General features: G+C 49.9%; 1 protein-coding gene across 2 annotated transcripts; it reads left to right on the top strand.

Annotated features, from left to right (window-relative positions):
* Positions 1-478: 478 nt before the first annotated feature.
* Positions 479-10,894, top strand: LOC139074355 (proteoglycan 3-like). Of its 2 annotated transcripts, none has more exons than XM_070563917.1 (6): positions 479-825; positions 7,317-7,450; positions 7,900-8,213; positions 8,884-9,015; positions 9,846-9,957; positions 10,717-10,894. In XM_070563917.1, exons 2-6 carry the CDS (start codon positions 7,390-7,392, stop codon positions 10,773-10,775), a joined length of 678 nt encoding a protein of 225 aa, XP_070420018.1. In that variant the 5' UTR covers positions 479-825; positions 7,317-7,389; the 3' UTR covers positions 10,776-10,894. The 2 variants fall into 2 exon arrangements, with proteins under 2 accessions (XP_070420018.1, XP_070420017.1); XM_070563916.1 differs by lacking the exon at positions 479-825 and adding an exon at positions 6,878-6,943.
* The last annotated feature ends 1,181 nt before the right edge of the window (positions 10,895-12,075 follow it).

Genomic DNA, 12,075 nt, shown 5'->3' with positions numbered 1-12,075 from the left:
CTTCTGCTCCTTTCTAAAGTATATAGGGTCAGAGTCACAAGCCATCTCTTTTGCTGGCCATCCTCTATTGCAAGATGTCTGCATTTAAAGGAACAGAGACTGTAGAACCTGGAGTTAGAGGGACTTCTCAGGGCATCTGTATATCTGCAGCCTCATTTATACTATGACATTCTCCATTTTGTCCTTTATAGATAATGCCCATGATGATCACCATAATGACTTTCTTTTACTTTGAGCTCACCTAGTGTACTGTGCTAAGCATTTTGTATGCATTATCTCCTTTAATCCTCATAGCATCCCCATTAGGAATGTAATATTGTATACCCATATTGCAAATGAAATAAAGCTAGTAGATGATGGAATCAGTACCCAAACCCACAATGGCCTGATGCTAAGTCCTTGATCTTCACCCCATGACCTCATGTGGGAGGCTAGGTTATCCTCATGGAGGCTTGGTTCTAGGTTCCTCTGTTTCCAAGGCTGAGCATTCTGATGGCTAGGGCAAGGAGGGAACTGTCCATGGTTCTGGAGTGAACGGGAAAAGATGTGAGGGGGTGCAGTTGGACTTTCTCTCTACCGGGGACTGAAACATCCAACTTTGAGAGCCCCTTGGGAGATGAGATCCTGCCTTACGATGGGGAGATGCCAGAACACGGGACAATGGAGGCTCCTATGGAGGGACTGACCTTGCTGGAGGAAGAGGAGGAGCGAGGCTCTGGAGGTGAAGATGCCCCTGAGGAAGAGGGGGCTGTCAAATCAGTCTCAGCCCTAGAAGAGGTGGACAAGGACTTTCAGTGCCCTAAGGAAGAGGATACAGTCAAACAGGTGGGCATCCCTGGATGTAAGACCTGCTGCTTTGTTGGGTGGTGAGAGCCATGATGTTTAGTCAAGCTCAGGTGAGTGGCCTGTGGCTGAGGCTGAGTCCAGGGGTGGAGAGGAAGGCAGGGAGGGGTTGTCCCCAGCCTCTGAGTCACTGTTTATTTTCCTCACTGAGGACCCTGGGGGTGTCAGCAGGGTCTCAGGCTCGCAGAGGTGTTAGACGTGGGTAAGAGGGCGTAAAAGGTGAGGGTCAAGTGGAAACAGTAGTTACATTTTGATCTCTAGTCTTCAAATGGCTTTCTGATTGGCTTGGTGAGTGGGGGAATGAATTGTGGAGACTTCAAGATCCAGGGCTAACATCACGTGTATTCCTCAGGAGGGGCACCCCACTTTTCCTCTTTTATCCTGCCTTGCAGTATACTTGGCAGAGGTGCTACAGGGGCAAACTCGTCTCCATCCATAACCTCATCTTTCCCTACCACATCCAGTGCTCAGCCAGAAGTGTCAGCCAGGGTCAAGTCTGGATTTGAGGCATGAGCACAGGCTTGGTAAGAGGGATCCCAGAGCTAAATGGGGAGCCCCTTCTGACCCAAGCCAGTGCTCAACTTGCTGCAGATTTCTTTGTGCTTCTGCTCTCTGATCCTCTGAACCACTGGGGAGAGTTGGACACCTGGGCATGATAGTAAGGTGGCTGCCTAGGCATCGGGAAGAGCCAAGGCTTTAGATGAGTAGGTTTGGGTTCAAGTTCTGCTCAGCCTCTGACTGTCTGTATGGCTTGGGCAGGACTATGAGCCTGGGTCCTCATCTCTAGAATGGGGTTGAAACTCCTGTCCCACCTCTTGTCAGGGCCAAAAGGATGAGTGTGTCACGAGGATGCATAGAATGTAATGGTGCTGATCACTGTGGATCAACATTTTGGTTGACCAGGACTGTGTCCATGATGATCCAGCAGAGAAGGCAAATGCCCAGCAGGCAGCAGGAGGATCAGACAGGGACAGTTCCAGCTCTACCTACCTGCTTTCCCTTTGCCTTATGCTCCAAGGCCACCTTCTCCCTTTCTCTCTCCTCTAGGGCAGCTGCTGGCACTTTTACTGGGGTGATGGCAGTGCCTGGAAGATTTGGTACTGGGCTCTCAGCCAGCCCCTGGCCTCTGGTGGCAGCTGTGTGTCCATGTGGAACCGAGGTGATGTGGAAGTGGGAATGAAAGATGACAAGGCAGGGGAAGTGGGAGGGGCTTATGGAGGTGGTGCTAGGAAGACGTGGACCCTCCAAGGGAGAGGCCTTCTGGATCTTCAAACTTCATTTTCAGTGAGTTATGCGGTGGGGAGGGGGAAAGACCCTCCATGAGCTAAGTCAGGGGAAACAAGAGGCTGAAGGCCCCTTCTTGTTCTGCCTTCACAGAAGGTGGCTGGAGAGTACCTCATTGCAAGGCGTTCATTCTGTGTGTCTGTTCCTACTTAGCAGGACCCAGTCCGGAGTTCAGAACCGCCCCCTCCTGGGGCCCTGCCTCCCGTCCCATGCCTGCTGCCCCTTCCTCCACCACCCAGGAATAAAATTACTTTCCTGAAACTGATTTCTGTTTCCTCTGATCATTGATCCACTCTGCTTAGCCTCAATCTTGAACTTTCTGCCCTACGATGGCTCTACTGTCTTTCATGAAAGGGGCCAGAAGTTATTACTGTCAAGGAGGATGAAACGTGGGGTGGGGTCTGTGGGGCAGTCTTGGAGACAGAGGAATGGGCTCAGCTAGCTCTTTTCATAGAATGCTCAATTACTGGGTGCCGGTGTACAGATCCTGGCAGGACCCCACCAATCTCTCTTGAATCTTTCATGATGGACCATCAATGTCCTGGCCTCTCCTACAGACTGTGGTTGCCTTAATGTGCTAGAAAATTAGCACGTCCCAGGAACAGCCGACAACTCTCAGGAGTGGGTGTATGAGCACCTCAGTCCCTTGCCCCTCAGGTGGAACAATTTTAAGGCATGTCCTGGGCAGTGTTTCACAGTGGAATTAACTTCGTTACCCAGGGAGGTGGCTGTCTTTACAACACATATTTTCTTGTGAATTATTCTCTTCGCTACTAGTGCCCTTGCACCTCCCAAATAAATTGGCACACAAGTCCTTGTCTCAGGGTCTTCTCCTTGGGAAACCCAATGTCAGACAACCTGCTCTATGGTCAACTCTGTATAAGGCCTGGGAATATGTTAGGACACTTTTTGGGAACATACAGTTATTTATAATATAAGCACAACAATATCCACTACTTTTTGCCGCTTATTACACACTCACAAAGTACTCCCTACTGTGGCAGGCACTATACAGAGATGACCTTGTGTGATCAACAATTATTATCCCATCTTACAGAGCCAGGCTCAGAGAAGGGATGACCTGTTAAAAGATTTGCCCAAGGCTGAATACCCAAATGCCAGCAAGCCTGTGGTTTTACTATCTGCTTCAGATCATGGTCCTTTAACCATTATGATTCTCTGGCTGGAGCGTTGGCTGCTCTCCCCTCCAGGAGACGATCCTATGGGGATGGAGCACAGTCGGGGGGAGGGGGTGGGATGGACTCCCTTATCCTTGGGTTCATCTTGGAGCATAGGACTCCAACCTAGCTGGGGTGAGGGTGTCCCAATCAGAGATGAGGAAGGAAGGCATTCTGGATCCTCTCTCCACTCTCCAGCTGGCAAGCAAGCAGAAAGTAAGGGGTCAGTGTCCTGAAGCCCCTTTCCTCCAGGACCCCTCAAATTCAGAGAATTACAGATGGGACCAAGGTCATAGAGAGAGGCCAATCAAGACCTTTCATTTTTGAGTATGGCCCAGATAGGAGAAGCTACTTGCTCAGATTTGCACAGTAAATTGAGAAACAGATAGAAATCAAACAGGTCCATTGTGATATTGTAATTGTACCACAATAGTCTGTGGATTTTAAAGATGATGGAATTCTGAAACACTGTTATGGATTCAGCCCTGTGCTGGGCACTGTGGAAGACGCCGCTGAAATAGTATTTTCACTCTTTGCCCTTACGGACTTTATATCCTGGTGTGGGAAGGCATTACTTCCCTCTATTCCTATATTAATAAAAAGAGTAACAAAATCTCCCGTTTATTAAGCATTTACTAGGTGACAGGCTCTGTGCTAGGCGGTAGGTGGATTTTGTGTTGTCCCTCATAAATCTCTTCTGTTGGGGGCGTGTGTTGTGACAGAAGTGTGACTTCCAGTCCATGGAGATCCCCTTTGGGGGATTAATGTCCAGAAGGGGCATGAAGGAGACGTCTGGGTTCCGGGTAACGTTCTGTATCTTGTTGTGGGCACAGTTATGTGGAAGCATTCACTCTGTAAAACTTCCCTGAGCAGTGTACCATACTTGACAAAATGCATGTTATACATCCACAAAAAAATGTTGTAAAACATGAAAATAATGACATAAGGGCACTGGCTTTACATTTCAAAATACAGGTTTCTGTGTGTACTTTTCCTCTCCAACAAGATATTAACTAAGCTCTGTGAAAGGAAGATGGTGTGTTTACAATGGAATCTGTGGAGTTCCTCACATCGTGCAAAGCGCAGAGCTCAAGCAACACTCAGGGCTTGTGTGTTGATCAGGGTCACAGTTCTAGCCCTGGTTTCCTGACAAGGGTCACTCCCAACACCATCCGACAGGGTCAGTTCTGAGAGCTGTACTGAAGCTGATCTCATTAGAGGTAGGTTCTGGCATTAGCCTCAGTTTACGGATGAGAAAACTGAGACACAGAGGGCTGACTCTGGGACTTGTGATTTCATTATACACCACACAACACTGCCTCTCAAGATGGCAAGACACACCCTCTGCACAATGTGGGGGTGGACAGACTCTCGGGAGGCAGAGTTTGAAAACCCTATGAACATAAATGCAAACAGTAAGCCAGAGACTTGGAAGTTGATGGATGTTGAAAATGTTGTCACCATTGGCTAGAGTGTCTGGAGGTAACAAATTTGGGTGTGTCCAAAAAAGCGAGGACTTGGGAGTCAGACAGAGCAGGGTCAACATGCCACTTCTTATGAGTTGTGTGAGCTAATGGATGGACATCACTGTGGTCACTGAGGAAGTCATTGGAATGTCTTTTCCCAGGGCCTGTATGCAAAGAAAACTGGGTTAATGCAGAGGAGGGGCCGGCTGTGGAGAAGGTAGGTGAGTGAGAGAAGGCAGAGGGAAGGCAGTCAGGAGTGCAAAAGGAGCCTGTCTCTGGTTTAGAACTGTCTCTCACTTGCTGTGTGATCTTCAGCACCTTGTTTAAGTGCTTTGAGATGTCGTTTTCTCATCTGTGAAACAGGGATGTTGAAATGAAACAGCATGTGCAAAGCTTGTTGTGGTGCTGGTTCACGAGAGTAGTTGACCCTATTGGTCAACCCAACCACTCAGTGAAATGATGCCCCTGGCCTCGGCCCCAGGAGTGGGGAGAACAATGAGGAGGAGGTCTAGTCCTCTGTCCCCTCCTCCACTAAGAGATCTGAAGTTTGAAACCCAGAGACCAGGGTTTGGGGGCCCTGGAATTGGCCAATCCCCCTAGTCAGGTAGATAAGCTGAGGGTCTGGTCCGTTGGGTGGGGAGATAACAGCCAAGACGGTTACTCTGCAATCAGGCCCAGAAGTGACCTCTGTGATACTTCTCCATTTGTAGGTCCCCTGGGAGAGCAGAGGAGAGGAAGGAATTCAGGCCTTTTCACCCTCTGAGTTACCTGTTCCTGGTGCCCTGTGAACTGGGGGACTGGGCTGGAATCTGAGGAAAACCAGGAGGTCACAGAGTTGAGTCCTCCACCCCAACAAGTCCACCAGCTCTTGGCAGTGATATCCAGCATAGTCACCGCTTAGCACTTGCTAGTCTCTCCTTGGACTGCACTGAATTTGGCTGGAGTTTGGTTGATGGAAGTTTTGATATTTTTGCATTTAATTTGACTTTTAAGAAAGATGGCATTGAAATATTGTTTGCCTTGACTTCTGCATCCTTAAATCTTGCTTCACTCACTTGTCCCTAGTCCTGACACTGTGGTAATACATGGCTGGCGGGAGGTGGACGTTGGGGTGGGGTGGGGAGGGTGGTCACCAATGTCTGAATGATTCTGCATGAGGCTTTCCATTGGAGCTGTTGCCTCCTTGCTGGAAAGACATGACCTGAGGTTGGAAAAAATGGCATATTCTAGATCAGTGGTCCTCAACTGGGGTCATTTTGCTCTGCAGAGGACATCTGAAAATATGCAGAGAGCTTGTTGATAATCATGACTTGGAGAGGTGTTATTGGGTTCTAGTCAGTAGACACTGGAGATGCTGCTAAACTTCTTACAATGCACAGGACAGCTCCCCACAACATAGAAATACTCCTAATCGTAAGAGTGCAAAGGTTGAGCATCTTGATCTAGATCCTCAATGCAGAAGAAAGAGCATAGGTTTTTCAAGCATTAAAGTTGAGAAAGGGAGGGAGAGGGAGAAGGAGAGTGAGGAAAGGAGGCAGGGAGGGGGAGACAGAGAGACAGAGGTTGTAGAGACAAAAAAACTTCAAAATCCCAGTTCACCCACATGCAGTGAAATCTTGGCCAGTCACTTTCCCTCTTTGAATCTCACTTTTCATGTCTGTGAAGTAGGGATAATCATATGTCCTCATGGGAATGAGATGAAAGTGAAGATTCAGGGACGTGATGCATATAAAGTACTCGTTCTAGATAAGGGCCAAGGGGGACTGAGGCTCCCTTCACCTCCTACCTCCTCCTCTCATGGCCTCCCGGATCCCTGGATTCTCCACTCCATTTGTTGGGATATGACCAAAGACAGGCTGCTCCTGGGATTAACGAGTATTGTTCAGACTGAGGCCCTTTAGGGGCAATAATAACAACTTTGCCTTGACAATATACATCTGGGGTCTTCTCAAGCACACCAGGGTAGATGGCAGTAGACCCCAGGAGGCAGGTCCCTGCAGTCACAGTAGAGAGCAGGGCTCAGGGGGGAGAGGATTGAGCAAACTCCTGATCAGCTCCATTGCCCCACACCCCACCCTGAGTCTCTTCCCACTTCCCCAAAAGCCCAGTATAAGGGTTGCCTCTGGGGCCCAGCAGCCAGAGACACTGAGAGAAGAGCCTCAGACTCAGGAGGTGAGTGCTCCCCTGGCTGCCCATGGAGGAGGGGTCCAGGGCTTGGGAGGAAGCAGGACCCTATCTGGCAAACACCTCAGAGGTCTGTCCTTCGGACCATAATGGCTACTCTCCTTCCCTCTTCTTCTCCACTGTCAGTGAAATTGGCCCTGGCCCTGAGCAGACCTGTTCCTCCAGGGTCTGGGCTGAGTGTTGTTCCAGCGAGCAGTGATGGAGTTCTCAGGAAGAAAGGGACTTTTCACCTTGAGCCGACACCCCCACGTCCTTTCCCCGATTCTCCAATCAGGGTCTGTTAATTGGACGAGAAGCAAGGTCTCTAGTTTGCTCTTTAATAAACCAGTTAAACAAACTCTTCTTCTTTGCCCTGTGCCAGGGGCTGTGCAGACATACTGGACATCCCAGGGAGGCAAGGTGGAGCTGTGTCCCTGTCACAAGACTGAGTAGATATGAAATGCCCTCTGCGCCTGCCCCTTCTCCTGCTGGGGACAGTTGCTGCTCTTCATCTGAGTAAGTCCTCCCCTTCTCTTCTCATCTATGTTTCTCTTTTCTCCTCTTTTCTGCACCTTTTTTGCACTTGTGGGGCCAAGACCACAGCCTCCCCTCTTCACTTGACCTAGCTCATCTCTGTTAAGATTTCTCCTGGACTCACAACTGTGATCTGAACTTTCTATCAGGGCTCCTTCACAAGGAAAAACCACCCACTTGTGAAGGTGAAGGGCTTCTCACAGGTGCTTCCTCCCACCCCCAAAATACACACCTGTGGTGTCAGCCAGAAGTCAGGTTCTCATACATATGTGCATATGACCCAAGAGTTCTTGCCTCACCCAACACCTCGGAGATCCTTCCAGTCTTGTTGCCAGGTGGCGTCCTTAATAAGGCTTGAGTGGGATCAGAGCTGTCCACGGCACTGGAAGAGGGGAGAACTCATCTGATGGTAAGTTACCTCTTCTTCCCAGAGAATGATGACCCCCATTTGGACATCCGAGAGACACAGGCAGACCTGACCCAGGATGTGGAAGGTTCAGGGGAGCAGGAGGGAGAGTTGGCCCTGACAGATGAGGTGATCCAGTCAGAAGGAGAGGAGGCTAAGGCTTCCACCAATCAAGACACCTTTGAGGATGAGCAGGCCATGGAGTCGGACCCAGCAGCCCTAGCTGAACAGTTGCAGTGCCCCAGGGAAGAGGAAACAGTACAATTATGTGGCCATCCTGGGTGCAATAATGTCAACTACCTTTTGGTGCGGAGCCCCATGGACTTTAGACAAGCTCTGGTGAGTGGCAGGAAAGCTACTGTGCAGGACCAATGGGAGAAGAAGAGAGTAGATCCAACCTTCTGTTCCATATCCATCTAGACTAGTGGTTCTCGAAGCCAAAATACAGATTTCTGGGCCCCTTCCCCAAAATTTCTGATTTAGCAAGTCTGTGACCGAGCCTAACAGTTTGCATTTATACCACATTCCCAGGTGATGATCATATTGTTGCCTGGAGACTGCACTTTGAGAACCACTGATTTGGACGAAAGCCTTTGGTATTAGATAGACCTGTGTTCAATCCTGGCTCTGCCTGTCAGTGGCTGTGTTACCTGCGCAAGTCACTTCACCTTTCAGAGCTTCAGTATCTTCATTTGTAAAATGGAGATATATAGTTCCAAGCTCCTAGACTTCTGGTGAAGTTTCAATGAGATAATACATGGAAAGTATTTAGAATAATCCCCGGGTCACTGTAAACTCTCAATAAATGGGGGCTATAATGATTCTGAGTATTATTACCACTTCCTACAAGAAGTTCCTGACAACAGAAAATGGAGCAAGCAATGAGACTGAGGGCGGCAAGTAGGTCCCTGATTTCTGAAATGTAAAGGGATGGAGGGATCTCTGCTGGAGACTCATGGACTTGAGAAAAACCAGAGTGAATTCTCTACCCCACCTCTTCTCTCTGCAGAATGTCTGCAGGAGGTGCTACCGAGGCAATCTTGTCTCCATACACAGCTCCAGTTTAAACTATCGCATCCAGATCTCGATCACGGGGATCAACGAAGGCCAGGTCTGGATTGGAGGCTTCTTGAAGGACTGGGTAAGTGAGGGGCCAAATCCCAGGTACAGGAAGTTTTTCATGATCACCTTGAGGGTACACCTGCTGGCCTCAAATCTTATCCCAGCAGCTGAGGTGACCTTAGGCAGGTGGTGATGAGCTGGAGCTGGCTTGCACTGGCTCAGGAGAACCACTGATTATGCACGTTTCTTCCCAACTACATGTTCAGTGACTTCACGCTTGTAGCTTGAGATCTCCCATGGTGGATGAATTTACCCCAAGGAAATTGGCAACTGCCACAAGTCCCTCTGCTTTCTTACTTTCCCCCAGAGCTGGTTGTTAAAGACTTACCAGCACACCACTGGCGTCACGAGGTAGGTTCCATGCCCATCTTGGTCACTTACAAGCTGAATGACTTCCTTGAGCCTCAGATTCCTCATCTCTAATGAGGTCCTTCTTCTGTTAGAGTGCTTCTGGGATTGTGGATGAATAAGTGCCATCACATTTGCTACTCAAGGGTGGTCCACGAAGCAGTAGTATCAGCATCCCTTGGTAGCTTGCTTGAAATGCACAATCTTGGGCCGCACCCCAGACCTCCTGAATCAGAATCTGCATTTCAACAAGATGCCCAGGAGATTTGTATACACAATGAAGTTTGAGAAGCCTACTCTGTGTGATGATGCCATTGCCTGCACTCAGGGATGGATCTCTAGGGTATCTGGCTTCTAGCTGGGTGAACAGTGAGAAGAGATTATATATGTAGTGAATGTCCAGAAAGGGATACTTTGTGCTCAGTGAGCATTCTCTGGAGCCCCTGAATCTCTCTGTCTTCCTGGATTTCTGCCCTCTGATGCAGCTTATCCCTTCTCTAGTTCCAGTACAAGAGATTCTTCTGGACTGATGGGAGCACCTGGGATTATAGTTACTGGGCCCCAGGGGAGCCTGGATATGGGAGAGGCGACTGTGTTGCTGTAAGCAGCAGAGGTGAGGGGGACTGGGAAATGGGAAGGGGGGCAATGTGGACTTTTACATACTATCCGTTTGAGCTGTCTCAACACACTTCCCGAAACTCACACCCTCCCCACAATTGGAGAGCCAACGTCCTCTCTGTGAGAAGGGCTGAGATTTAGGGAAGGATTCCTCAAAGCAAAACCAGGTGATGGGGTGCCCAGTGTGGGGGCTAGATGTGGGCTTTCCATCTTATGGCCTGGGGGGTGGTCCTTTCCCTCTTCTGATATGAGGGCGACAGATGAGAGTAGCAGATGTGAATTTAAGGGTGGATGAGGGACTAAGGAAAGATGTGGGAATTAGGGAAGGCTGACAGACTGTTCTCCAGCTTCCAACAGCATGGATGACAGATGTGAGGGAGCTTAGTACAATGGCTAAGACCGTAGGCGCTGGAGTAAGACTGCTCCGGTTCACATCCCGGCTCTGCCACTGGCCAGTAGAGACACAGGCAAGTTATTACCCCACTAAGCCTCAGTGTCCTCATCTGGGAAATGGGGATGAGCTAGCACCCATCTCTTGGAGTCATTGTGAAGATGAAAGCACTTAATCACCCTGCCTCCTTCGCTGTGGGAGCTCAAGAAACGTTAACTGGTAGGGATGTGTAGGCAACATATGGCTGACTGATCACAGCCACAGCAGGCAAGGGAGGGTATGAGGTGCCTGAGGAGGGAAGGAGCGGGGCACAAGCCACACTCAGATGGGCAGCTGACCTCACTGTGCTCTCTCTACTGCCAGGGGGTCACTGGCGAAGAGCTCCTTGCAGCAGGTGTCTGCCCTTCATCTGCTCCTTCTAAGCCATTGGCACGGAGACCCTGCCTTGAAGCCTCCTGCCTTCACAGCTTCCCGTCTGTCCCCTGGACACTGGGCTGGTCCCCTTTTCCCTCCTGGATATAAAATCAGACTTCCCACAGCATCTCCTGACTCATTTCTTCACTGCTCACTTCAGAGGAATCCCCGGGGTTGGAAACGCCCGGAAACGCTCACTCTTGCAGGGTGGGGCTTTGAGGAAAGTAAAAGGTGGTGGAGGTGGGGTGGGTAGTGGAGGTGGTGTGGGTGGGGGTGCTGAGGTGTTCGGCTGCAGCGCCACCTGGGGGCGGAGCATGAACTCTGGAGGACCCTGGCTTCGGGTTTCCCACCCCTCCCCCCCAGGCTCTGGGGAAAGATCCCATTCGGTGGGGGCTGGGAAACTGGCCCTCCTGCTTTGTTTGGATTCAGTATGGGGTGTGGGGTGGGGTGGGAGTGGGGTGGCTTTCCAAAACAGAGGCGATCTTGCTGATTCAAGGATTGGGGTGGAGCAGTGCGATGCCATCTGGATAAGCACGTGAGAGGGAGGAGTTAGTAGTCTTGTCTGGGGGCAGCCTGTTCCTCTAGTCCTCTGTCTTGTTGGCCTCAGATAGTCGCCTCTATTTTGCATTCTTCCAGCCACTGAGGGTGAATTGAAAGGCCCCACCTTCTTCTGAGATCTGTTCCCCACTCCATTCCCAGGAGTGTGGCCGTCCTTCCCACTCCCTGACACTTCTCCCTCTCCCACATCCGCAGCCTACCTCCCTAAAGGGGCCACATTCTCAGGAGGGAGGTGCCTCCCAGCAGGAGGGCCTAGGGGCCAGTCAGGGTATCTGGTAGCCTCTGGCTCCTATGCTGTGTCTACAGCCCCAGGCCTCAGCTTCTCTCCCTAATCCCATGTTCTCTGACCCAGGGGACATTGAGAGACAGCATTGTTGCTGCTCTTTACCTTGTTCGAGGCAGGATGCTGGCTCCCGGTAGGATCTGGCATTGATGAAGCAGAAGTTCAGATCTGAGACTGGGTATTAAGAGGGCAGACAGCCTTGGGTTGTGGGGAGAGAATGAGGGGGGCACTCTGAGACAGAAATACTTCTTTGGGTGTCGTTCTACATGGGGCACAGGGAGAAGGTACAAATATTTCTGAAGATGCACGTGCACATGTGTGTATATGTATTTTGGTGTGTAAGCGAGTCACTCTTTGTATACCTGTGTGTATCTGTGTATGTGTGAATCTGTATATGTAAATGTGCGTAAATCTTTGAGTCAGTGTGTATTTGTGTATTGTTTGAGGGTGTACATTTTGTACATCTC

The sequence above is a fragment of the Equus przewalskii genome, chromosome 11 (assembly GCF_037783145.1).
Source record: "Equus przewalskii isolate Varuska chromosome 11, EquPr2, whole genome shotgun sequence".
Taxonomy (NCBI): Eukaryota; Metazoa; Chordata; class Mammalia; order Perissodactyla; family Equidae; genus Equus; species Equus przewalskii.
Note: the sequence above shows the minus strand (reverse complement) of the source record. Positions and strands in the feature narration are given on the sequence as shown.

Coding starts and splice junctions, on each gene's coding strand:
- LOC139074355 (XM_070563917.1), top strand. CDS start 7,390: ATGAAATGCCCTCTGCGCCTGCCCCTTCTCCTGCTGGGGACAGTTGCT. Junction 7,451..7,899: donor AGTTGCTGCTCTTCATCTGA/GTAAGTCCTCCC, acceptor TCTTCTTCCCAG/AGAATGATGACCCCCATTTG. Junction 8,214..8,883: donor TGGACTTTAGACAAGCTCTG/GTGAGTGGCAGG, acceptor TTCTCTCTGCAG/AATGTCTGCAGGAGGTGCTA.